Below are 25,465 nucleotides of genomic sequence, written 5' to 3'. Positions count from 1 at the left end.
TTTTTTACATTACACATTTTAATTTTGCTTCCCAAGGACGGGCCGGCTGTGCCCCCCTGGATCCGCCAGTGAAAATGGGGTACGTGCGCCCCTGACCCCCCCCCCACCTTCCCCCTTGGTCCTGCAGTCGTATACGCGTCAACTGGTGTCCTGCCCGAATAAAAACAATAAACACGAAAAAACAGGACGAAATCAAAGTTACGGATCATTGATTTAAATAGCTTATTTGGTTGGCCCTATATACTTTTCATCAAAGAAAATGGGCCTTGTACACCAGCGCCCGTACTGCGTATCGACAGACAGACACGATAACCTCATTCATCGGGATATAGGGCATGTCGAGAGGATTCATGAACGCGCACGCTTGCATATGTACCTTCCCAAAGAAATCGAATACAATAGGTGCATCCTTTTGTGAAACAGACTTATTCAATAGATAATGCTCATTTGAGTTCGACCAGGCGCTGGGGGATACTCATATCCGCTGTACATCATTGAGTGATAGCACTTAGAAACCAGTGGGTGTCTTCAAGTTAGTGTGAAGTGACAGATATGTTCCGACCTCGATCGTCAAAGGCAAGGTAATTGTTCGATTTGAAAACCTGTATTCTTTTTTTATTGTTTTACAATGGTACAATGGTAATATTGAACTCCAAGCATATACTACCACTTATATTTCGTTTTGAGTTTATTTCGTGTCAAGTTTATATATAGGCCTATTAAGACTACGAACATGACCAAGATGGTACTATACCACAACAAGGTTAATATATACCACTGCTACTATTTCTACTACTACTACTACTACTACTACTACTACTACTACTACTACTACTACACTCTTAAAAAGGATTGGTCAAAATGACCAATCTGTTGGTTAATATGTGTTCGACCGATAAAATTGGTCAATATCAACCAAAATTTTGGTCGATTTGAACCAATAATTTGGTTGCTTTTGACCAATTTTATCGGTCGGACACATATTAACCAACAGATTGGTCATTTTGACCAATCCTTTTTTAGAATGTATTACTACTACTACTTCTACTACTACTACACAATAAAAACGCTGTTTAAAATTTTTATACAACGCTGTTTACTATATGAACCTTAATTGTTTAAACAGTTTGAACAAATGTTTAAATTTTTAAACAACAAAGTTTTATTTTCAATATCTAATCTTCAATAAATTAAACATGATTGTTTAAACTCTTAAACAACTACTGTAAGGTTCATATAATAAACAACGTTGTTTAAAATAAGCGTTTTTACAGTGTGATATCTGATTCCATCAGTGTTCAGTGAATTAATGAATGAGTTGATTGAGCGTATGATGCTTTAGGTATTTGTTTTGACTGACATTTATTTTCCCTCTCTATATACCTTGAATTAGATTGCTCCGTTTATTCATTTTCAAGACTCTATTCTGTGCTTGCAAGAAGGTTTGCAAGTTGCTCTCCCCCCCCCTCTCCCTTCCCTTCAACTTATGATATTACAATAGGAATGAAGGTTTCCAGTTGCCAACCGTCTGAATTACTTGAAAAGTACTTTTTTTTGTAGCAGTCCACTTTATGTTGCACAAAATAATATTCTGTCCGTCTGACGAACTTCTATACGCTCCAAATATATTAGTAGTTAGTTGAAGAATAGAGAATATTTGATGATGATGATGACAATGATGGGTGAAGGAGCAGACAGGGGTCCAAAAGAGGGGCAACAAGGAGGGGTAATAAGAGGGGGGGGGGGGGGTCGCCAAGTGAGGGGTCCAGATGGGGGTGTCCAAGTGAGGAAAACTAGTTTTGGGTCATCTTTTATACCTTATTACATATTCACTAAACTCATTTCTAATTGGACAGGGATGTCTGCTGGAGTGCGTGATTTAAATAAAACTATACTTTTCATTGGTCAAGTTTAAGGAAGGCTGGGATGCATGTTTCAAGCAATTTGTCTAGTCAAGGCTCATTAATAGGTTCTAGGTAAAGCTTCATCAGTACCAGTAACCAATATTTATGTCTTAAAGTACTTTGTTCATAGTGTGGGCAATTGGTGTAGGGGAACAAAGAGGGCACTTTGTGCACAAAGGCTTACAAGAAATTGGGGAGCCTATTGTAAAGAATAACAAAACCAAGGGGGTTATTTGTAAACAAAATGGAGACTTGTTGGGATGACTATGATGGATTAATACTGGTACTTGTTGGAGAGATTGTAATGTCTCAATAAGACTACATGTGAGCTTACATGTGAGCAGGAAGATTGAAATAGCATAGAGGAATATAAATAAAGAGAAATGCAGAGAGATAGCAAGGCATAAGAATATGAAATATTGAAAGAGATATTATTGAAGACAGATAGCACGATGTAAGGCAAATATACCACTATGCTACATGACTTGTGTATAGTAACAGCGTTGTATAAAATCTTAAACAGCGTTTTTACTGACCGTACTACTACTACTACTACTACTACTACTATACTACTACTACTATACTACTACTATACTACTACTACTATATTACTACAAAGTAAACCTAACATTAGAATTTGGATTCATTATTCCTGAATTACAAAGAACGAGTTCTTAAAATCCATTCTTTTAAAGTTTTTTTTAGCGTTGTGTAAGAGAGCAAATGAAAAATTCTCCATAGTTTTATGTATATTTTCGTCATGTTTGATAAAGTATTAATAAAGAAATCATTTCATGTCGTTATACATGCATGCATGGGTGCACTTGATTATCGGGAGAATTCCACTTCGTGCTCCAAATAATTGTTTACGTAAATATACAATTTTTTCTTATTTTCTATTTATTTCGTTATTTTTATATACACTTGTTCGTAGAGCAAAATGAAATAAATTTTGTGAAACTATAAATTGAAACTTCAAAATACATAACTTAAAAAAATGATACATCCATCCGATATTGTTGGAATTTTCAAACATTCTCATTTCAACTCGTGTTTTCATTTCAACTTGCGTTTTCCTTTCAACTTGTTTTCATTTCTACCTGTGTTTTAATTTCATCTTGTGTTTTCATTTCTACCTGTTATTTTATTTCAACTTGTGTTTTCATTTCAACTTGTTGGTCTCATGCTCAACATGCTTGTTAAGGTGGATGAACATTTATGGTAACGGGACATTGAATTACCTCTATATAAGGAGGTTCTAGCCATTCTTCATTATACATTTTTAACGAGCTATTGTAATTTTTTTTTTTACCAGAGTGTGTTTTATCAGGTAGTTCTATGACAACTATGCATATAAACATGTTAAAGATTAAAAAAAAAAACTTATCGGTTAAATAAAATGATGTATCAGAAACAAGACAGTAAATTTCGTTATTAAGAAATGCATGTTACGCATGTATGAAAAGCATCGTTTTAATAACGGGTACATCAAAATAGTGTATCAGAAAACACTCCAAACAGCAAACACGTGTTTTTATGCATGTTACACAAGGATGAAAAGCATTGTTTTTATAATAGGTACATCAAAATAATGTATCGGAAAACACTCCAAACAGCAAAAAATATTTTATTGTTAAGAAGTACGCATGGATGAAAAGCATCGTTTTACTAACGGGTACATCAAATTAATGTGTATCAGAAAACACTCCAAACAGCAAACAAGCAGGGGCGTCGATCCATTTTTCAGATTGGGGGGGGGGCAAAATCATGAATAAATTTTCCAAAGGCGCTCGATCAGACAAAACAAACTAACTCACACACACACACACATGCCTATATGTACATATCTATATGTATATATATATATATATATATGCTGAAAATTTTAATATTTCGATCTGAAAAAAAATTGAGTTTAATGGACGTTTTTAATAAAGAACAAGATATATATCTCCAACAAAAGATTATTGCAAATCGAAGTGGGAGTTCTTTTGAGGTTTAGAACTGAAAACGGGACCATATGCACCTATTTAATCATGGAAAGAATGGGTTTTGTTACAGAAATGATGCGAGCGCGAAGCGCGAGCTGAAATTTTTTGATATTCCAATCTGAAAAGTGAACATTTTGAGCACGATTTTAGACGAAGAACGAGTTGTATCTCAATCTCGCTTGCTGATTTCTGTGTAACAGTACAATTTTATTTTTTTTTAGCACATGCGGAATTATTGGGGGGGGGGGCGAAACGATATGTTTGCCCCCCAATATTTTCATTGGTGGGGCGATCGACCCCCCTGCCCCCCCATAATCGACGCCTCTGCAAACAAGTGTTTTTATGCATGTTACACATGGATGAAAAGCATCGTTTTTATAATTGGTACATCAAAATAATGCATCAGAAAACACTCCAAACAGCAAAAAATATTTTATTGTTAAGAAGTGCATGAAAATCATTTACAGATGCTTGTTGATACACAGATAAACAGCTTGTCCTTGACTAAGGCTTGAAATGTGTAAAGCTCATCTTGGTTCAATTATTACCATGATTATCATTATTGGATCCAGGGTGGGAGTTGATTGTTTGTTAGGGCTTCTGTTCCGGTTAAATAAATCGATCACACTAAAGAACTTCCTTCACCAGCATTTCCGATTTGAAAAGTGAAAGTCGTTTGGATTAGATAAGAGTATTTCACCCGCATTGGGGCCTGATTAAAGTGGGAGTTCAACGCGAAAACAGGTTTGTTGTAAAACAAGACAAAAAATAATGAAAAATATCGTTGAATTTACGCGTGAGGAAAATCCATTAAAGTTAAGAAAGGTATTAGATTTTTTTGTTATTTGTTAAGTCATAAATTACACGAGCAGCTGCCCCACATGCTCTTTAATTATGTAATTTCAATATATTGGTTCATGATTCTCGTTTCAAGAGCAGGTGTGAAATGATTTGCCTGTTGATACATTTTTTTTAGAAAATGACATTTCATTTATTTTTTTTCTTGTTTTACAACAAACCTTTTGTTCACAATACACGTTAAGCTGCCCCCATATGACGTCACAAATTAAAAAAATGAAATTCTAATAAAATGTCAAATCTCTCTCAAACCTTCAATAATCTTTCTAACTGTATTAATTTACTTGTTAGTTTTTTTTCTGCTATTACAATTACAATTTTGTGAGGGTGAAATTCCCCTTTAATGGTTAGAGAGGAAACGGGGGGGGGGGGGATGGCGAGGGCGCACCACAGAAACGTAAATTGTATATGTCTGAATGAAAAGGGAAATACAACACTAAAGTTTATGCGTAGGAACTTTAAATTTTATTGATATGCAAGAATTGCAAGATATAACATCGACTGCCTCACTCTCCGTCAGGGTTGGCGATTTTTTTTATTTTAAAAAAAAAAAAAATCGGATTTATTTGATTTAAATCAGATTTTTTTTATTTAAATCAGAGTTTTTTTATTTAAATCAGATTTTTTTGATTTTTTTGATTTTTTTAAAGTTCCTTCGAAAAAAAGGGTAATTATCCCTCCCCCCTTACTCTTACAATGACATCAATATTGATGTTATACATTTCACGCCTAATATTGTTCTTAACCACATATTTTGTAATTAAAATCCAGTAAAAATGGACAATTAAAAATAAATTTGAGGAATCATGTATCTGAACTTAATTCTATCATACATAGGCCTATGAAGGAATATTCCATAGGGAATTCCCAGTGAGTAGAGAAAATTCCCCTCTGGGATTTTTCATTCAAATATTTAAAAAATCCAAGAGAAAAAATCCCTTATCAAACTGCCAACAAACCCTTTGCCAATTACTAGTATTCATGTTTATTGTAAGAGAAATAATTCAAATCAATGATTTTTTTTCAATTAGTCACAGCTTTACAATAGTCAAAGAGAGACTACAACTGTATATGTTTAGGATCTTTTTGATAAAAAGCTCTTCTCTTGCTACAGATATAGATGCAAATCTCTCAGTTTTGGAGAATAATATAGGAGATAGCTTACCGGTAGTCAAACTGTCAAAGAGTGACTATACTACATTCTGTTACTGTGATTTTTTTTACATTAATCTACAATTTTTATTCCCATATTCTCTACAAAAAAATCTGTTTGATCCATGAAGTATGAAAAAAAATCTACTTACTTTTAACTTAAAGGATAAAAACTGCAAAATTGCTTAAATTAAAACATATGTATTACAAAAAGAAGTATTTTATTTTAAATGAGACACAGCTTACAACTGCCAATGATTGTAACTGAAGTACCTGCATCTTAACATTAAAATGCAGTGTTAAATGTTTATTCTGAGTTTTGCAAATTGTTGTTATAGAGCTCTTTCCATTATTACATGCAGATACAAAACTTTCATTATTTGTAGCACTGAACATAAAATGGGCTGCAGTGACTTAAAAGGTTTATAAGAGAAAGCTTTTCTCAACAGTCAAATTATGACTGTACTAGATTATGTTAATGTGATTTTTATAATTATGTTATTCAAAACATCAAATTTATGATAAATGTAACAATACGAAATAAGAGGCATGTTACATGTAAATATGTTGATTACATGCAGGTATCATTTTTTTATTTTACATGACAGAAGTAGTTATGTGTAGGCGAAGGATCAAAACTGGAAAACTGCCAACAAACCTTTTCTCATTGACTTTTATGTATTATATATTTTTTTTTACAAACTGCTCTCTGAAAAGTCTTTGGATTGTGTGAAAACTTTACGTTAAGAAAGAAATTGACTAATAATATCTGACAAAGAATGTAAAATTTCAGAAGAAAAACTCGACATAATTTACAAAAAATGAGTACCTATTGACAACATACATCTGTAGTTTTTAAGGAATTACCTGATTTTAATTTGTTTTAAGTAGATATGAAGACTTTGTTGATCTTTTATTGATATAAAGTTAATTCAAAGTTTTTCAGTTGACTTGCAGAATTAAAACTGCATTGAACAAATACTTTGTCCATGATTTGTACATTTTTCAATGGAAGTGATTTAAATCAATGATTTTTAAAAAAAAAATCATGGTGATTTAAATCGCGATTTAAATCACGATTTAAATCAACGTGATTTAAATCCGCCAACCCTGCTCTCCGTTGCTTGTATTCTTGTCAATTCTTGCCGACCAACACCAAACCGAATGGGGAATCATAGTGGTGTATAATAATTCCAAGTTTACATACTTATAATTATATAATCACTAGTTTCAACAATCTCAAAATACCCCATCTGACATCGATTGTTGCTAGATTCCCCATGCCGGGGGGGGGGGGGGGGGGTGCAAGCAGCACATTTAAAACTATAGCGAAGAAAATCGCAATTATGTTTATCATGTATGTAGAATGGACGTTTATCACATAATAACGCTGATATCGAATTTCATCGGCTCTAATTGTTTCTATTCCCGAAATGTCATGAATATAATTATATTCATTTCTATTTTATTTTTAGTGTATCTTTGTACGTGTCGCTAGGCGTAACACAGAAGGCAAGCCAAGATGACATAGAAAGGGCATACATATTGGTAAGTTGCTTGACTTTGACATCAGTAATTCATTTGGATTAAAAATTTATATTTGATTGCATTTACCCTCCACTGTCAGTCACTCTACCGATTTTGACTCTTTGTTTTGTTTGAAAATAATATTTTCTTTCTTCCTCATAATCAGCTGAAAAATGAAGTTTTTGCATTTTAAAAGTTCACATGATTTCATTTTCCGTGTGTGTCATCGTGAGGTTTATACGATAAGATGTAATATATATTTTTTCACACTGAAATGGGGTTAAGGGGGGGGGGGGGTTGGGTCCGATTAGCCCCACCAATTTCATTAGCCCACTTCGGCTTCACCAAAGTGGGCCACGGTAAATAGTACGGTGGCCCTGGTAAAAAGCAGTGAATTTTGCAAGGCAAAGGTGATTTTAAAAAATCAGTAAGATAAAAAATGAATTGATAAAATACTGAAAACATAATCATGGAAGTTATAATTCACACATGTATTACTTTTCATCAGTCATATTTTAGTAAATCAGGCTATGAAAATTAATGCAGTTAATTGATAAAGTCATCCATATTCAAGAGTTTTGCGACAGTCCAGGGTTAAGGCGTTTACAGGGTGGAACGCGATCACCAATCTAGGCTCAGCAAATAGGGTTAAGAAAGACCAGGGGTCGATCCAGGATTTTTCGAAAGGGGGCACATTTTCTCGAGGAAAAAATTGACAAGCAAGCGAAAAAAGGTCTTCACTTCCAAGGGGGAGGGGGCACACTTCTGCTTTAACGGCAAATATTAAATTACAAACTTTAATTGTGCCTCTCAAAAGGGGGAGGGGGCACGGGCCGGCTGTGCCCCCCCTGGATCCGCCACTGAGAATGACAGTCTAAAAAAAATAGTTAGTATCGGGTTAAGGATATACTCTGGGATCAATATGAGGTTAAGAAAAAGCGTATTAATTTTGTTTGTGTTTAATGACACGAAATTACAATCATTGGTCTTGTTTTCTATCCAAGAATATATGAATACAAGAACGACTCGATAGTTAATAAGTAAAATACCATTTAACTTATTTGTTGCATGAGTAAGTATGAAAACTGAAATTGTCTTATTTGTTTTCAAGTGTTGCACGCCGTGTTAAATATTATTGTACCAATTTATTATGAATTTCAGTCTGGAGTATAGTACCCCTTCAAATTTTCGAACCAGAATAACCGTTTCAAGCATTTACCTTAATTCAATTCATTCTAGAAAATATATTGTCGATGTCCTTGCTTTCCATTATTCTCCACTGCCGTGATTATTGATCGTGATAAATCTCTGATACGTGCACGTTCTCACTTACTACGTCACTAATAAGAGATTACTCGCAAATAAAAAAAATTATGATCTCATTAACTCCCCGCGCATTTTCCTTTATTTCTGGCGGAATGTGTTAAGAAAGGTCCCCATGAAGGATTTGCGAAAAGTGGACAAGGATAAGAAGAAGCCACAAAATCGCACGAAAGGAAACAATTGGATTATTAATGCTTAGATTAAGGATTCACGCGGTTTTTCAGAAATGAATTATAGGCCGAAAGGAAATCTTTTCCGGAATGTATTCGGTTTTGTAAAAAAAAAAAATGATTTTATTGACTTACTCCAATGAATGAGTAATTTAATTTGGACTTCTTCTTTATTAAAAATTCATCACTGGCATATGGTTGTTTTCTTTCTTTTCTTTTATTCTCAAACAAAATAAAGATTAACTGGTGTGAATATTGTACGTGGCTACTCAATCATGATATTTTGTGTAAGGCTGTGTGTCACAGCACAAACACACTAGGCATTGCCCAATAGCTAAATAGATCAATATCAATTCAACTTTTATTTCCAAAGATAAAATCATTAATACAATTTTAAAAATTTAACAATGTGATGGAGGTAGAACTCTCAAGTCGGTCATACAGTGGCGTCCAAGCATTTACGATAGACCAAGAAAAAAAATAGAAGAGAAAATGAAAGAATGAATATTATATATCAAAATCTGTCACAAAATTGGATTATTGTATTAAAAATGTCAAAATTTTTGCTCGCTAACTTCGTTTCTCGCAGCGTTTTATAATTTTTGCCCGATACGGCATATCAGGCCCCTTCAATTTTTGGCTCATTACGCCACTGCGGTTATGCAAAAAAAAGGGCAAACTGAATACAACGAAATATATACAAAGAAACATTCAGGTCGAAAATGCTGATTTATTTAAATCATGTATCGAAATTGAATGTGATAGTTAACTAAACTAATTAATAAATTAAGGATATTTTTATTTGGTATGCTTCAGGTTTGATGAATGACAGTCGTATTAAACGAATTTGGCAAACCGAATATGATAATACTATTCCATTAATAAATTATAAGCGACATCCGTGGTGAATAGCAATAGAAAGCAACAAATGACATACAAATGTTGGACAAAATTATCTTTTTATTAGGACATAATTATGACCTACTTGCTGATAATGTCTGTATAAATGTATTATGCCTTACAAAAATAGAATTCTATGTTTTATATACTTAAGAGTTTCCTTTATTTTCTTGCTTCAGGTTTGATGAATAACAATCATGATTATTAAACGAACTTGGCAAACCGAATATGATAATACTATTCCATTAATAAAATTATTATAAGTGACATCCGTGCTGAATAGCAATAGAAAGCAACAATGGCATACAAATTGATGTTGGACAAAATTATATTTTTATGAGGACATATAATTTTATGACCTACTTGCTGATAATGACTTTATAATTGTTTTATGTCTTACAAAAATAGATTTTTTATATACTTAATAATTTCTTTTATTTTCTTCTCTCAGCTTCACAAGAAATACAAACAGGATGTAAATGAAGGAAAGACAGGATCTAAAAGAAAGGTATGTTCTGGTTTTCTACGAATTCGTTTTTTATAATTCTAATCACAAACCCCCTTTAATCACGCAAAGATATCATTTTTTGTGTGAAATAGATCGTTCTTTTGAAATCTTTCGTGGGATTAAGAAGTTTTAAACAAAGACATTTTTTAACCAGATTCAATTCAATTCAATCTTTATTTCGCAAAATAGGATAAAAATACAAAGAAACCTCAAATAATGTGATTAGATAATAAAATACACTGCGTGGCTTTCCATGAAGGTTATCAGAAACCTGTAAGGCTGGATCGCCAAAACATAGTAAAAGGACAACAATATTAATAAAAAAGAAAAACCAGAATATCATATCATTGTAGTAAATACAATGAAGGAAAAGGGACAGAGAAAAAAACAAAGAATACAAAAAGACACGAATCAAAGGGGGGGGGGGTAGATAGGGTACAAATAATGCATTGATATCAACTGCGAAAATTAATAATCATTCACTAGAAAATTTTTGTACTGCTTTCTAAAGGAAGATATAAATTGTGAATTAGATATTATTTGGGGAATCTCATTCCATTGTTTGGGACCTACATAACTTAATGATTTAGCTTCGTGACAAGACTTGACAGACCATAGATGAAATTTATTGGAAGAACGGGTATTATGGCTATGAATTTGATTATTATATTGAAAAAGATCTGAAAAAGGAGTGGGTAACAACCTCTTTTTGTACTTATACATAAATATTGCGATTTCTTGCTTATTGATATCATATATATTAAGTAAAGACAATTTCTTAAATAAAGGTGCGGATGGTGCTAGGTAATGGGAATTAGTAATTATTCTTAAACATTTCTTTTGAATTTTGAATATTGAGTCCAATTCATATGAGGTTACATTGGTAGACCAGACAATATTGCAATATTTTAAATAAGGGAAAATTATGGAATGGTATAGAGTTATCAGATTTTTATGAAGCAAACTATGCTTAAGTTTATAAATTAAACCAGATAGTTATAGGAGAGATGGAATGAGGGAGATATGGGGGGGGGGGGGGGGGTAAAGGGCGAGAGCTGTTTTCGAATAACTCGGCCTATTTGTACCACCTTTCGGCTGGGATGGAGAGGTGATGTCAAATAACTCTAACTCATTTTGACGTGAAAATACATACATTAATGCTAAATGAATAAATATACACTTAAAAAAATGATCTCTCTTTTTTTTTTGGGGGGGGTCTAACTTCTGAAGTATTTGCAAAGCGTAGTCATTTATTACAACCTGTCTTTTAATAGTTCCTACATCATAAAACGTTCATTGGCCATTTAGGTGGAATTCCCCTTTGCTTGGCGCTATTGTATCTCCAAAATGATATTTCCGGACCCCCAAATCGTTTCATTAATTTCAATGAATTCACTACAATGGCAAGACGCAACGGCGCTGAAGTATAGTATACCCTCTCAGACAGATAAATGCCTCCGGCAATAATCATCAGAATGAGCGTCTAGTCGAAATTTATTTTCTTTCATTTTCTTTACTTTGAAGGACGAATAAACTTTTTAATATTACGATATAATAATGGAAATATATAGGTTGATTCATTGGCGTGTATTATGTTTTACACATTATTTTTTTCATCCGAAAATGAAAAAAAGTACTTTCTTCAACATACACTCTAAAAAATGAAGTGCTAATTTAGCTCTTAAAGAGCGTGTATAGTGACTGCACTTCGGAGTGCTGATTTTTCTCGTTCAAATTTGAACTAGACAAATCAACACTCCGAAGTGCAGTCACTATACACGCTCTTTAAGAGCTAAATTAGCACTTCATTTTTTAGAGTGTATTTTACTATTCTGATTCGCTATCTACTCTTTCTTTCTTTCTTTCGTTCTTTCTTTCTTTCTTTCTTTCCTTCCCTCCTTCCTTCCTTTCTTTCTTTTTTCCTTTCTTTCTTTCTTTCTTTCTTTCTGTATTGCTTGCTTCATTTCCTTCCTTAATTTCTTTTTTTCTTTTCTTTTCTTTCTTTCTTTCTTTCTTGCTTTCTTTTTTCGTATTTATTCTTTCTCTGCAATAATTCACGGGATTATATTTTGTATAGGGATAACATTTACAAAAACACCCAAACGGATTTTTTGAAATATATAAATGCGTTGTGGGGGATGGGGCGTGGTTGCTCTTATATAAGCGCAGAATAGCCCCCCCCCCCACACTCCGCCTTGCATATACACTGTTAAAAAATTTATCCTTAAACTAAAAGAAGTTCCTGCAGCAGAGTCTCGAGAACACCTGTAATCTTACCAGATTGCCTAATCTTACAGGAAATTGGTATTTGGTGTGTGTAATCTTACAAATTTCCTTAAATAAAACACTCTTTTCCCCTTTTTCTAACAGACCTGTTCTGTTAAATTGCAGAAAAATTCCTGTTTCATGAATTTAAAGAATGATTCTGGTATTGCTTTCTGCAAAATCTTCTTTTATTTTTCTGTAAAATCAGGGTTTTTTTTAACAGTGTAGGGGCCTGGGAAGAGAGAGGCTTACCACAATAAACTTTAGCCAAGATTCATTGTTTTAATCAGGGATGCATGGCGCCAATGTATATGGAGAGAGGGGGAACCAAATGAAGTATAAATATAGGTGTGTCATAATATTTTATATAGTTTCGCGATAAAGCAAACTCTTTTTAACTCTTCCTTTTTAGGCCACCTAACCCATCTTCGTAATCACTTGGGAACAATTTAGGGGAAGGGGGGGGGGGGATGTGGACGCCCCGTGCACCGAATCTGAATTCAGTCAGAATCCAGGACCAGGATTTGGGATGATATCATTAACTAAAACCGATCAAATAAAGAAATTCAGTCTTTCTTTATACTTGCATGGCCACATTATTGACAGACCTTAAAACGATGTAAAGATCCTGATCAGATGATTGTGATACCGGTCAACCGGAAACTTGAAAATGAGAATGTTCGAACCGGATTACCGGAAACAATCTGAGTCGGATGACAGTTTCTGTAATTTCCAACCCACTTTAGCTTGTTTTGGAAAAATATAAAAGAATTACCACGTGTCTTTGATGGGAAAGTTATATTGGAAGGTCTATTTCTCACATGACGAAAACTATTAAAACTCTTAATTGTTCAAAGAGATGTATTCGCGTATTTGTGGGCGGGCCGAGGGGGGGGGGGGTACTGTGATGAGTCATGATTTCTGCTAACTTGTACTATTCGTCATTAAGGCATAGGATTTCCCTTTTCCTATTGGAGTTCATGCTATTTTATTACTCGGTTGGTTGAGGGACTTACACTCTAAAAAATGAAGTGCTAATTTAGCTCAAATTTGAACTAGACAAATCAGCACTCCGAAGTGCAGTCATTATACACGCTCTTTAAGAGCTAAATTAGCACTTCATTTTTTAGAGTGTATTTTATTTATTTTTTTCATTTCATTTCATTTATTTATTTATTTATTTATTTTTTTTTTTTTTGGGGGGGGTAATTGGAATATTCAAATCAAACGACAAAATGCCGAATCTATAAAAGAATTAACAATCTCTTTCAAAATATCAAATTATTTTCTCTAGAGCTTCGCCTTCTCACAATTCCACACGTCAAGCAGAGTGAAAATTTGTCAACTTTCTTATTATTTTAATCCATTATGCCATTGGACAGAGGAGGACCTCGATGTTTTTAATACAAAGAAAAAATAAGCCTTCCGAAAAAAATTAAATAGAGAAATAATTAAAATCTACGCGGATTATAAAAAAATGACCTCCCAATTTCCTACACTGGCAATAGCTTGACCAATGGGCTCTATGTACATGATGTAACACCGGATATCGCAAGTATGTTGGTTTCATTTCCACCCCTACAGAAAATCAGATAAGTAAAACGGGTAAACTTCATCAATATTGGATATAAAATCGGAAAGTTATATAACGTTTAAGCACATGATTTGAAAACGAGAGTCGATGACGATATACACTTTCTTTTGTATTTTTTTACATATGAAATTAATCCTAAATTTTCGTATATTTTTTAATGAATAAAGCTCTTACTTCATTACTTCATGCTTACAATAAAAGGTGACATATTTCACATATTTTGGAACATATTTCATATTGAAAGTAATAAACTACAAAAAATAATAATTGTGTGATGTCATTGACTCGCTCTTCTGTATTGTGCAATACTTGATGAAATGTCGCAAGCTATGAACGTTGTGGCTCAAGTTCTTACTTTATATTCGATACTTGGATTTTTTTTCTTTTAATTCACATCAACCTGTACGGGAAGATTTGAAATAAAACAGAATAGAAAGGGGGGGGGGGGGTAGGTGGAAAATTGTATGAATAAAGAATTGGATGATAAGTAATTAATGCCAATTTCGTATGCCTATTATGTATTCATATGCACTGAAGCAATGGCGTCTGGTGTGCTTCTCATAACACAGGAAGCACCACTGGAAATCATGTTGGTATGCTGAAATGTAAAAGTTTTGATCAAAATCACTTTCACTTTGGAGTGAAAGCCTTTTTCTTTCTTTTTCCAAACCAGCAACCTCTCTTCAAAAATCATTCCCAGGTCCGTATATTACCCATATCTTCAAAACTACCTGTGTAAATGTGAAAATACAAATCAATAGAGATATAATTAGCATCTCCTATATCGTGTTACCAAAGTACCCAAGCTCCCGGTAGGGCACTACTAGAGAGAGAGAGAGGGAGAGGGGGGGGGGGGGGGGGAGAGGGGGTGGCAAAAGGAGTGCCACCTATAATTTTTCAAGCAGGTGAACAAAATAAAAAAAAATTAAAAGAAGAAATGGGGGGGGGAAGGGAAAGAAGAATAAGGTGGAAAAAAGGGAGGTACTTATGTCTTGTAACTCTATAATATTACCCCTCTAATTCAAGTGAGATTTTTTTTATACAGGTTGTCTGTCACCTTCTTCTTTGTCCCTCTCTCGCCTATTAAAATACCCTGGCACTGCCAATGTCCATGGACCTACTACATTTTTATGGGAAACATTTATCCACTCTTCAGTTGCCCACATAATCCTACATCGGCAGAAACTCAAATATTGTATTATCTGCTCAATGCAACCTATGAAAATTAAAGGACAAGTCCACCCAAACAAAAACTTGATTTGAATAAAAAGAGAAAAATTCAACAAGCATAACACTGAAAGTTTCATCAAAATTGGATGTAAAATAAGAAAGTTATGACATTTTAAAGTTTCGCTTCATTTCACAAAACAGTTATATGCACATCTCGGTCGGTATGCAAATGAGGGAACTGATGACATCACTCACTCACCATTTATTTTGTATTTCATTATATGAAATATGAAATATTTTTATTTTCTCGTCATTGTCATGTGAAATGAAGTTTCATTCCTCCCTGAACACGTGGAATTCCATTATTTTAACAGTTTGTGCTTCAGGCAAGGAGGTCCTTATCATCAAATTCGTAAAAATGGAAATATTGTATAATTCAAACAATAAAAAACAAACGAAATAGTGAGTGATTGACATCATCAACTCGCTCATTTGCATGTAACTGGCTCGTTCATATAACTATTTTGTTAAAAATAAGCGAAACTTTGAAATGTCATAACTTTCTTATTTTACATCCGATTTTGATGAAATTTTCAGCATTGTGCTTGTCTGATTTTTCTCTATGGATTCGAATCAACATTTTCCTGAGGTGGACTTGACCTTTAAACTGAATTATCAGTTTGGTATTATTTATCTTTCTCTTTTGTAATTTTTAAAAATTATTATTGTTATAGTTGAAGCAGGTTGAGAAGGCTTATGGCATTCTGGGCGATCCGTCGAAGCGAGCGATTTACGACAAACATGGAACGGTGCAATGGTGGGCAAAGATTCGGCATAAATTCTCCCCAGAATCTCTCGATAAACGTAGCCCAGCCGTAAAAGTAAGTAATGACAATCGAAATAAGTTCAATGTCATTTCTTTTTTGTTACACTACAAAAACTCGATCCAGTGTTGAGTTACCACCTGCCCGGATTAATGTCCACACCCAGAGACTAGAGAAGTGTTAAACAACACCAGTTTGGTTTTGGTCTATAACACCAGATATGTGTTTATAGGACACCAATTTGTATTAAAACATTATCGGTTGATTCCAAACTGGTGTTGTTTCAATACTTCTCTAGTGTGGACATAATTCCGGGTCGGTGGTAAATCAACACCGGAGTTTTTACAGTGCACTTTAAACGTTTACCGAATCCCAGGAATGTTTGAAAATTCTTTGTCTCTTCAAGCGCATACAAATTAGGTAGGCCTACATTCATCTAAAATCTTAAAAGATATTATATAATAACTTATGTTGTGGTTGTTTTTATTTTGTGACCATGTCAATATATCGTGATTAAGCATGGTTATATCACAAAATAAACCTCAGATTTGGACTCTCCATCCCCTTTAACCAGTATATTCCATGTTTTGAAAATTCTAGGTATCCTATACAGGAAATAAACAATATAATGCATGTTATATGGCGGCCATCTTGAAAAATGGCCGCTATCTGTATATTTTGACATCAATGCATGTTTTTTTCCTCAAAATTACTTCAGATTTGAATTCTCCGCCCCCTAAAACCTTTAACTCCCAAGTTTTTAAACATCTTGGTATGCTAAAGTGAGTAAACAGAAAATCCAAGATGGCTGCCGGCGGCCATTTTGGATTTTCGCGTATATCTCAAATTGCTCAATGCTGACAGAGCTCCAGCGTGTAGATTCTTCAAATAGAAGGTCTCACCACTCAAAATCAGTCAAAAAAACTATGACATTCCAATGCAACCTTACCCCCAAATCAGGGTTTGGCTGCCGGACTAGTATCAAAAACAGTTTACACTTAGAAATAATCCTGTAAAATTATATTTTTTTAATATCTTGAAGCTTTTTCCATGCACATTCAAACAATGGTACAGATCTCTTTAAGCGAATGAAGATACGACTGTCGAAAAACTTTTTCCGCTTGAGTGAGCACCACTTACTTATGAAAAGTTCGTGAAAAATGATCTGAGCAGAACTTGGAAATTGTTAAATGGATAAAGTAGGCCTATACGTTATCATGAAGACGTTAGCTATAGGAAGATTGATTTCAGGATATATTTTTCCTTGTTAACTTGTTATCTTAATAAAAAAAATCAGAGTGCCACTGCGCCTCCCCCTTCCCACGCACATGAGGCCATCGTAATGATATCTGCTTTACACAGAGCTGTGATTCTTTTTGTTAATCATTGTCATTCTTCGAAAAGTGTAGAGTAACAAGTATTAAACGAATGTGAAATGTAAACACACTTTATATGATAAAAACTTAGTGAAAATGCTGGAGATGTCTGAAAAAAAGCTTCGTTTAAATTCAGCTATGTCCTCAGATCCATCTGGCACAAAAAGGTTAAGGTCGTGCTTACCTAGGGTTAAAATGTTAATTTTGGTGGCAAAGTAGTTACAAAATATTTAAATGTATCTGTTTTATTTCAAGAGGCTGAAATTAAATTCAATGCAAGAGAAATGTGTGAGAAGTGTTCCGCTTGGTCAGTTTGTTTTCGCCTGTTTTTCCTTGACAAAGCGTCAGCAGTGAAAACGAGCATTTCTGCGCATACCGATTTCCGCGAGCATTACAAAAATTATGTCAAATTGTTTACTTTTATAATGATAGATGAGACCCAAACTCAAGAATATAATGTGAAAATTTATCCCCATAATGATTTTTTTTTTCAATTCCCATGACTTTGCAAAAGCAAAAACTGTGGTGTTAACCGGTGTACATAGAGGGCCACACCAGTTATTTACACCGGTGTTAAATTGACAGTGTTAGTTTAACACCTATATATGTTATACAACACCTTTGGCTGTTATTTGCACTCTTTGGTGTTATGTTCAATTGCACTCTTTGGTGTTATGTTCAATCTCAATGGTGCAATTTTAACACCTCACGATGTGGTCCTCTATTAACACCAAAGTGGTGTCAGTTTTAACACCATGCACAGTTTTTTACAGTGTACGCACGATATAGGCCTATATCCCTTTCTTCACCGGAGTTGTTGACCACTTTCCTTCTTGTCTTCTCTTATTGACTTTTCACTGTCTGTTTGCATTTATTCTTCTCTCTCCACTTTTATTCGATCCCATTCTTGTGCCAGTTGACCCCTTTCTCTGTAGGCCTATATCTATTCAAGCAATTCCTCTTACAGCCTCTTAATTTTTTTCCTATGATTTCTCTTAGCGTGTATTTTAACATACGCATAAAAAGCTTGCATTCCATTCCAGTTTGGTCCAATGGTTTCACTATACATTGCTATACCTCCTTATTTTCTTTTATTCTAAGTGAACTACTTGGTTTGATACTTTGATCGAAATTCAAGGGCAATAATTCTTTGACTTCATCATGCAATAACTACGAGTTGTACATTTATTGAGGTCATTGCCTCAGAACGCTACGATTGACTGATTATACTCAGTAGAAATAAATAAATATCAGGTTGTGACGAGTATACGAATACCATGAATAGGTCCATCAGTATTCACTGCACTAATTTATGATATTGGTATTTGAAATTCATATTCGACGCTGTAAGGACAACTTCCCTTCCAAGTTGATATAGTATAACGTGTGAAAAATTATTGAGAAGAAAGAAATCTTGAATCAATTTACAATTGTATTCGTTTCCACTTGCAATATGAAAGTTTGCACGAACGCAGAGCAGTACCCTAATAAATAGATTGAGTAAGCGATGAACAAACAAATGAATATCGAAAATTCAAACACAAGTCATGAATGCCAATGTCATTCTTCACAGAATCGCTCTGCGTTTGACAATGATCATGTCTTCAGAAATGCAAGAGAAGCGAATGTAATTGATTATTCATTATTGTGTAATCCATTTCCCATTGAGGAATCTTTTCCCCTTAAATATTCTAATAGATCCGCTTTTTGAGATTCACTCATGCATGTCTGGACTAACAGCAATGGGACAATGGTATGTTGATTTATCTACATCCCGTATCACGCGTGCCGTACGTGTCACAGCAAGAAATGATTCACTGTTTGGTAATTTCAAACCATAATCATGGATGCAGTCTAATTCCACCTATTAATATGTGTTAAACAAACTCTTTATTGTTTGGAAAGGAACGGATGGGAATTTTCCCTCCTCATTCTTCCATTATCTCGCTCTCTCTCAACCATGGGTGTCGATCGGTATTCTTGGTTGGGGGGGATGATTGACACAAATGTTCTTGTGGATGGGAATCTTTCAACATTACCCCCACTAAATTCACAAGTTAGGACATTTGGGAGTGGTTGATATGCATGGTGTTCTTGGAAATTCCTTCATTGTTGTAGTGTACTATACTTGTATAATTTTTTTGAAAATTCAATTTGCGTTACAAGTAAGCCTATTCTAAACTCATACCGAGAAAAAAATGACAAAAATTGACTGGACCATGTACATAGTGATCTGTTTATTGAGCATGATGTATACACAGGGGCGTCGATCCATTTTTCAGATGGGGGGCAAAATTATGAATCAACGTTCTAAAGGCGCTCGACCACAAAAAACGAACAAACTCACACACACACCCCCACACACATAGGCCTATATATATACATATATATATATACATATATATATATATATATATATATATATATATATATATAACTCATGAGAAAAAGACACATATCTCACCTTCACCAACAATGCGAGCGCGAACATTTTTTTTAGTATGTCATGAAAACAGGAAAAATGTACCTGTTTAGGTTTGTTTAACTCATGAGGAGGGTCGATACATGTATCTCACTAGAGAGCGAGCTGAAATTTCATTATATTCTGACCTGAAAGCTTGATATTCTAAGCATTTTTGATACCAATGATTAAGATGGGTATCTAGAAAAACAAAAGATGCGAGCGCGAGCTGAAAATTTTGATCTGGAAAAAAAGACACTTTAATGGAAGATACTCCAACAAAAGATTATTGCTAATCAAAGTTCTTTTGAGGTTTAGAAGTGAAAACGGGACATTCTATTCACCTATATAATCATGAAAAGTATGGGTTTTTGGTCCATGATGCGAGCGCGAAGCGCGAGCTGAAAATTCTTATATTCCAATCTGAAAAGCAGACATTTTGAGCACGATTTTAAATCAAAATCCGAGTTGGTATCTCAATCTCGCTTGCTGATTTCAGTGTAGCATTACAATCTGATTTTATTTTTAGTTGCACATGCGGAATTATTGGGGGGGCAAAACGATATGTTTGCCCCCCAATATTTTCATTGGTGGGGCGATCGCCCCCTGCCCCCCTCCCACCCAGGATCGACGCCTCTGTGTATACAACTTCTCTCTTAAATCTAACCTGACTGGCAATATCTTTATTCTTCTTAATGCATGATGATAAAATGCAGATTCGGACCAATTAAGACTAGCACAAATTACAACCTGTGTGGCTTCTCGTGCGCCATCGGGCTTACTGTCATTCCTTAGAGATTTATCTTGCCACCCTTTTACTCCCGTTTATTTTTCCACCCTTTTGAATTAATGATTTATTTACCACTGGTGGGATGGAACACCCTATCAATAAAAGTTGATTTTCGTTGGGGTCCTTTTATGTCATGTGTTAAAAAATATCAGATACATAAACATTTCATTCTTTTTCATCTTGAACCTCCACCCATCTGTTTAATAGTCCTGAAAAGAATGTTTTTATTTAATAACAATATACACAAATTGCGAGGGAAACAAACTGATTGATAAATCAGTTTATAATCATCATGATCAAACTTTTCATTTTTTCATCATCATTATTATTTTTCTACCCTAAATTATTGGGGGGGATGATAATACAGGCCATCCCCCCACTTGAAATATTGGGGGGGATATATCCCCCCCATCCCCCCCCCGTGATCGACACCCATGCTCTCAACCCTCTACCCCCGGCCTCTACCCTCTCTCTCGCCAGTTTTTGGCTTCATTTTCAGCAAACGCTCTTTTTTTCGTTATCAGCCAATTTTCTGCTAACATTTTATCTCTTTCATTTCTTTTTGGTTGTTGCAGTCTATCTCTCTCTCTCTCTCTCTCAATTACCGCGAATCGTTGTTGAAGTATTTTATTTAAAGTATGACGTAATAATTACGTTTCCACGTTTGGGCGATAGATTTATTAATGAAATGTTAAATGTGACATAAATAACTATGAATAACCTCAGTTCGAATTGTTCAATAGTTTTTCACGCGCATCAACGGTTATAGTAATTGCATAATGTCCGCGACTCCACTTCAAAGGGGAAAACCCCTTCTCGAACTCTCATTATAGTTTATATATCCGGCATTCCTTTCTTTTGTTTTGCGGTCTAGGGGGGGGGGGAGCTCCCATCCATCTGTATGCCAGTGCTGTATATTTTCATGAATAGAACAAATACTGGAACATTCTTTGGGATCAAAATTGTTCATAAACCATAATAAAAGAAAAGAAAGAAAGAGTCCACTCTTGAACAAAGCTCACAAAATCTATCTTCGGAAATATTTGTGCTACCACTACAATTTTCGTATCGTATATAAACAAAAAATGATCCCGCGCTTAACATCAACTGGCATGCAATAATCATTGATTTTTTTTGAAATATGAGTTTTGCTCAAAACATTTTTTTTTTTTGGGGGGGGGTAATGACAGAATTAAAGGGATACTCCAGGCTGGATATATTTATATCTCAATATAAAGAGAAAAATTCACAAAACAAAATGCTGCAAATTTGTTAAAAATCGGATAACAAATAACGAAGTTATTGAAGTTTAAAGATATGCATAATTCCGGTGAAACCGTTCTACGTATGTCTTCATGAATATTCATTAGGTGGGCTGATGATCATGTCATATCCCCACTTGTTCTTTTGTATTTAATTCTATGAAATCAGGTTTATTCATTTTTTTTACCAAGAGCTAAAACAGTTGGATTGGCAACTGATTAAGTGCATTAGCTATTTACTGCTGAAACTTATTTCATTATAATGGAGACACATCATTTACACATGTATGAAAAAATGGAACAAATTATTATGATTTCATGTAATAACATAGAAAAAGAAAGGCGGGGATGTGACATCATCAGCCTACCAAGTGAATATTCATGACGAAGTGCATATAACTTACTGTTTTCACAAAATATTGTTAAACTATAAAAATTTATAACTTCGTCATTTGTTATCCGATTTCAATGAAATTTTCCGCATTTTGCTCTGTGAATTTCACTCTATTTATTTAGATATATTTTCAGCCCGGAGCATCCCTTTAAATATGCAAGTCTTGTTGAAGAAAGTAATTACTATTTCCTCTAATTTTTGCTCATTTTTTGCTGAGTAATTGTTGTCCCTTTGTCTCACCATCTTATTAGTCAATGATCTATATGGTTTCAATTATGATCCAAAAATTTAATGTTAACATGAGTTGGTGAAGAAATTTGCATTGAAATAAAATATATTTTGGCAAGGGTTTGATATGAAAAATTGCTGAAATAAAAATTTAAAATGGAGGAAATAATATTGAGATGTACATACTTCAGGCAAAAGAATGATAAATTCTTACGTTTAATGCAAAAGTTATGATAATGACAAATATTTTGTAGAGGTATGGATTTACTATTTTAGCCAATGAATTGTGTTGGCATGCCAAGTTTTGACTTCAACTGCATTTGTGTCCATTCAAATAATTCATTGTTTATTAAAAGTATACGCATCTACTGTTATGAAAGTATCATTTTGAAAACATTATTCTCACGCGATATGAAATCACTTTTGTTTGCATTTCTTTGATTATCGCATTTGCCCATCTGATCTGACCATTGATCACGTGGGTAATTCTGTCACAAGATTTTGCATGCAAATGTGAATAAACGGATGGAAAAGTCAATAACATAGCCTTTTTATCTTGATCGTCGAAACTATGACCTTCTTTTCTATAATGCCACTAAAACAACTAAACAAGAATGACATATTATAACTATGTAGATAAATTCAGTACTCCTGGATTAATTAAATAGATTAATTTAAGTCGAAAATCCTCAAGGATTAACGATCTCCCAAACATTTTTTTTTAATTCCTGCAGGGTCTATTTACATTCTGCTTCACAGCAACTTGCTGTTGCTTCTGCTACTGTTGCCACCACTGCTGCAACACGTGCACACCACAGACATGCGAGCACGACGACGACGAGATCTACATCCGGGAAAACTTTGGAGATTACCTCAGGGAAGGCAACTACACCCCATCCCCTTTCAATCGAAGACACCAGAAGGAAGACCTGAGGCAAGCAGCGCGAAGGAGACGAAGGGACATGTACATGAAGAAGGGTCGGGCAAAGTCCAAAGGCGTCTGTCAGCAGAAGGATGGGGGAGAACCAGAGGGCACACAGGACCTTGACAAGACCCAAGGTAAAGAGTATCAACTGAAGAGGATCAGCAAGAAGTCGTTGATCAGTAAGGACAGTGGATGCGACGTAGGATCGGACAACAATGGATATGTCTATGATCTGGATGAGGGGAGCATCCGTGACAGTGAAGGTTTCGATGAGGAAATTAGATTGGACCAGGCTTCTGTGGATGTCCACTGCAAAGAGGATCAAGGCCATCAAGGAAACTCTCCCAGTTTAAATCCTATAGAATGTTCCGTTAAGTCTATTGAGTGTACTTTGTCTGATATACAATACAAAGAAGACCGAGAAAGCTCTGTCAGTGAACAGAGTGACAAGGACAAAGACACCTTGAACCACATGCACCAAGAAACACCTCCAAAGTCAGATACTGTGAATGTTCTTAACGAGATAAACCTTGGACATTGTTCAGTGGATGTCCACAACAAAGAAGACAACTCAGTTGATGAACACATTAACCAGGACCAAGATAATAACTTGGACCACCTTCGGAACTCACCTGCATCAGATACTTTGGATGATCTCAAATTAACCAACCTTGAACCTTCATCAGTGGATAAACAAAGCATTGAAGATCAAGGCTACTCAGCAGATGGAGACACCTTGAACCAACAAGGGAACTTATTAGTTTCAGATACCGTTCCTAGTCCCAATGAGATTAGCCATGGACATTCTTCTTTGGACGTCCAGAGCATAGATTGTCAAGACAGCTCAGAGGATGATCAGTCCGTAAAAAGCGAAAAAGATCAAGAAATCTTGGACCAATCAGGGAAAGCTTGTGATTCAGAAACTTCAAGCAGTCCTGACGAGGTTGACCTATAATAATCATGAAATTAACAAATCATCTCAGTACTGTATACATCTTCGTGATTATCTAGTGGTTGTGTTCCTGCAATGTTGATCATGAGGTCCTTGGTTCAAATCTTGCATAAGCTTAAGTAGTGTCATTTATCGAGGCATTAACCTTTGATTGCTTCTTTCCACACAAGAGCACTACTTCTCTTTGAAAATAATGGGGAAGGTGGGAGGGGTGTCTCTTAATATGACTTTTATTACTATCCATAATTTATTGTATCATTCCAAACGATGAAATAATGATGTGGCCAATTAGAAAATTCAAAAGGTTCAAAGGTTTTCTAGGCCCTAGGAAGTTTTTCAATCTTTAGTCTGTGTAGACCCTCTGGCAAAATATCCTATGTTAGATTCTTATTTATGTTTATTTAAAACATTGGCTGTATTTTGTTCAGAAAATTAACTTGATTAATGTCACCAGCTGTGTACTATAACAAAGGTGCAATTATCATTTTTACATGTGTCATATATTTTTTATTTGTGTCTGAAGCCCACCTCTTTAAGTTTTGTGTGCTCCGATATATGAGGAAGTAAAATAAACCAGGAAAACATGCAAGTTATTCTGTACTTAAGACTTACATCAGCTGGAATTTCACGTACTGAAATCAAGTTTATGCGATATGCAAACTGAAATGTCAAAGTACTGTTTAAAAAGGCTTGAGTGGCCACAATTAAAATTGTAGGACAATTTCATCAAATTTCATTTGAACATGTCATAGTATAAATCGGTAAATAATTTCAGAACATTCGAAAAGGTCTTCAAATCATTCCAAGAATTGTACAACATTCTTTGAGTGATCTGAATTGAGTGTGTTTGCCGGACAGTCTGTATCGCATACATTCTTAATTTCGAAGCTT

At 34.6% G+C, this 25,465-nt stretch overlaps 1 protein-coding gene across 2 annotated transcripts; it reads left to right on the top strand.

Moving 5' to 3' along the window:
- Window positions 1-392: 392 nt before the first annotated feature.
- Window positions 393-25,351, top strand: LOC121414143. Of its 2 annotated transcripts, XM_041607212.1 has the most exons (5): window positions 400-581; window positions 7,381-7,453; window positions 10,277-10,333; window positions 16,097-16,243; window positions 23,432-25,351. In XM_041607212.1, exons 1-5 carry the CDS (start codon window positions 553-555, stop codon window positions 24,575-24,577), a joined length of 1,452 nt encoding a protein of 483 aa, XP_041463146.1. In that variant the 5' UTR covers window positions 400-552; the 3' UTR covers window positions 24,578-25,351. The 2 variants fall into 2 exon arrangements, with proteins under 2 accessions (XP_041463147.1, XP_041463146.1); XM_041607213.1 differs by lacking the exon at window positions 16,097-16,243 and having other exon boundaries at window positions 393-581.
- Window positions 25,352-25,465: the final 114 nt, after the last annotated feature.

The sequence above is a fragment of the Lytechinus variegatus genome, chromosome 4 (genome assembly GCF_018143015.1).
Source record: "Lytechinus variegatus isolate NC3 chromosome 4, Lvar_3.0, whole genome shotgun sequence".
Classification (NCBI taxonomy): domain Eukaryota; kingdom Metazoa; phylum Echinodermata; class Echinoidea; order Temnopleuroida; family Toxopneustidae; genus Lytechinus; species Lytechinus variegatus.
This window is presented reverse-complemented; position numbering and strand designations above follow the sequence as displayed.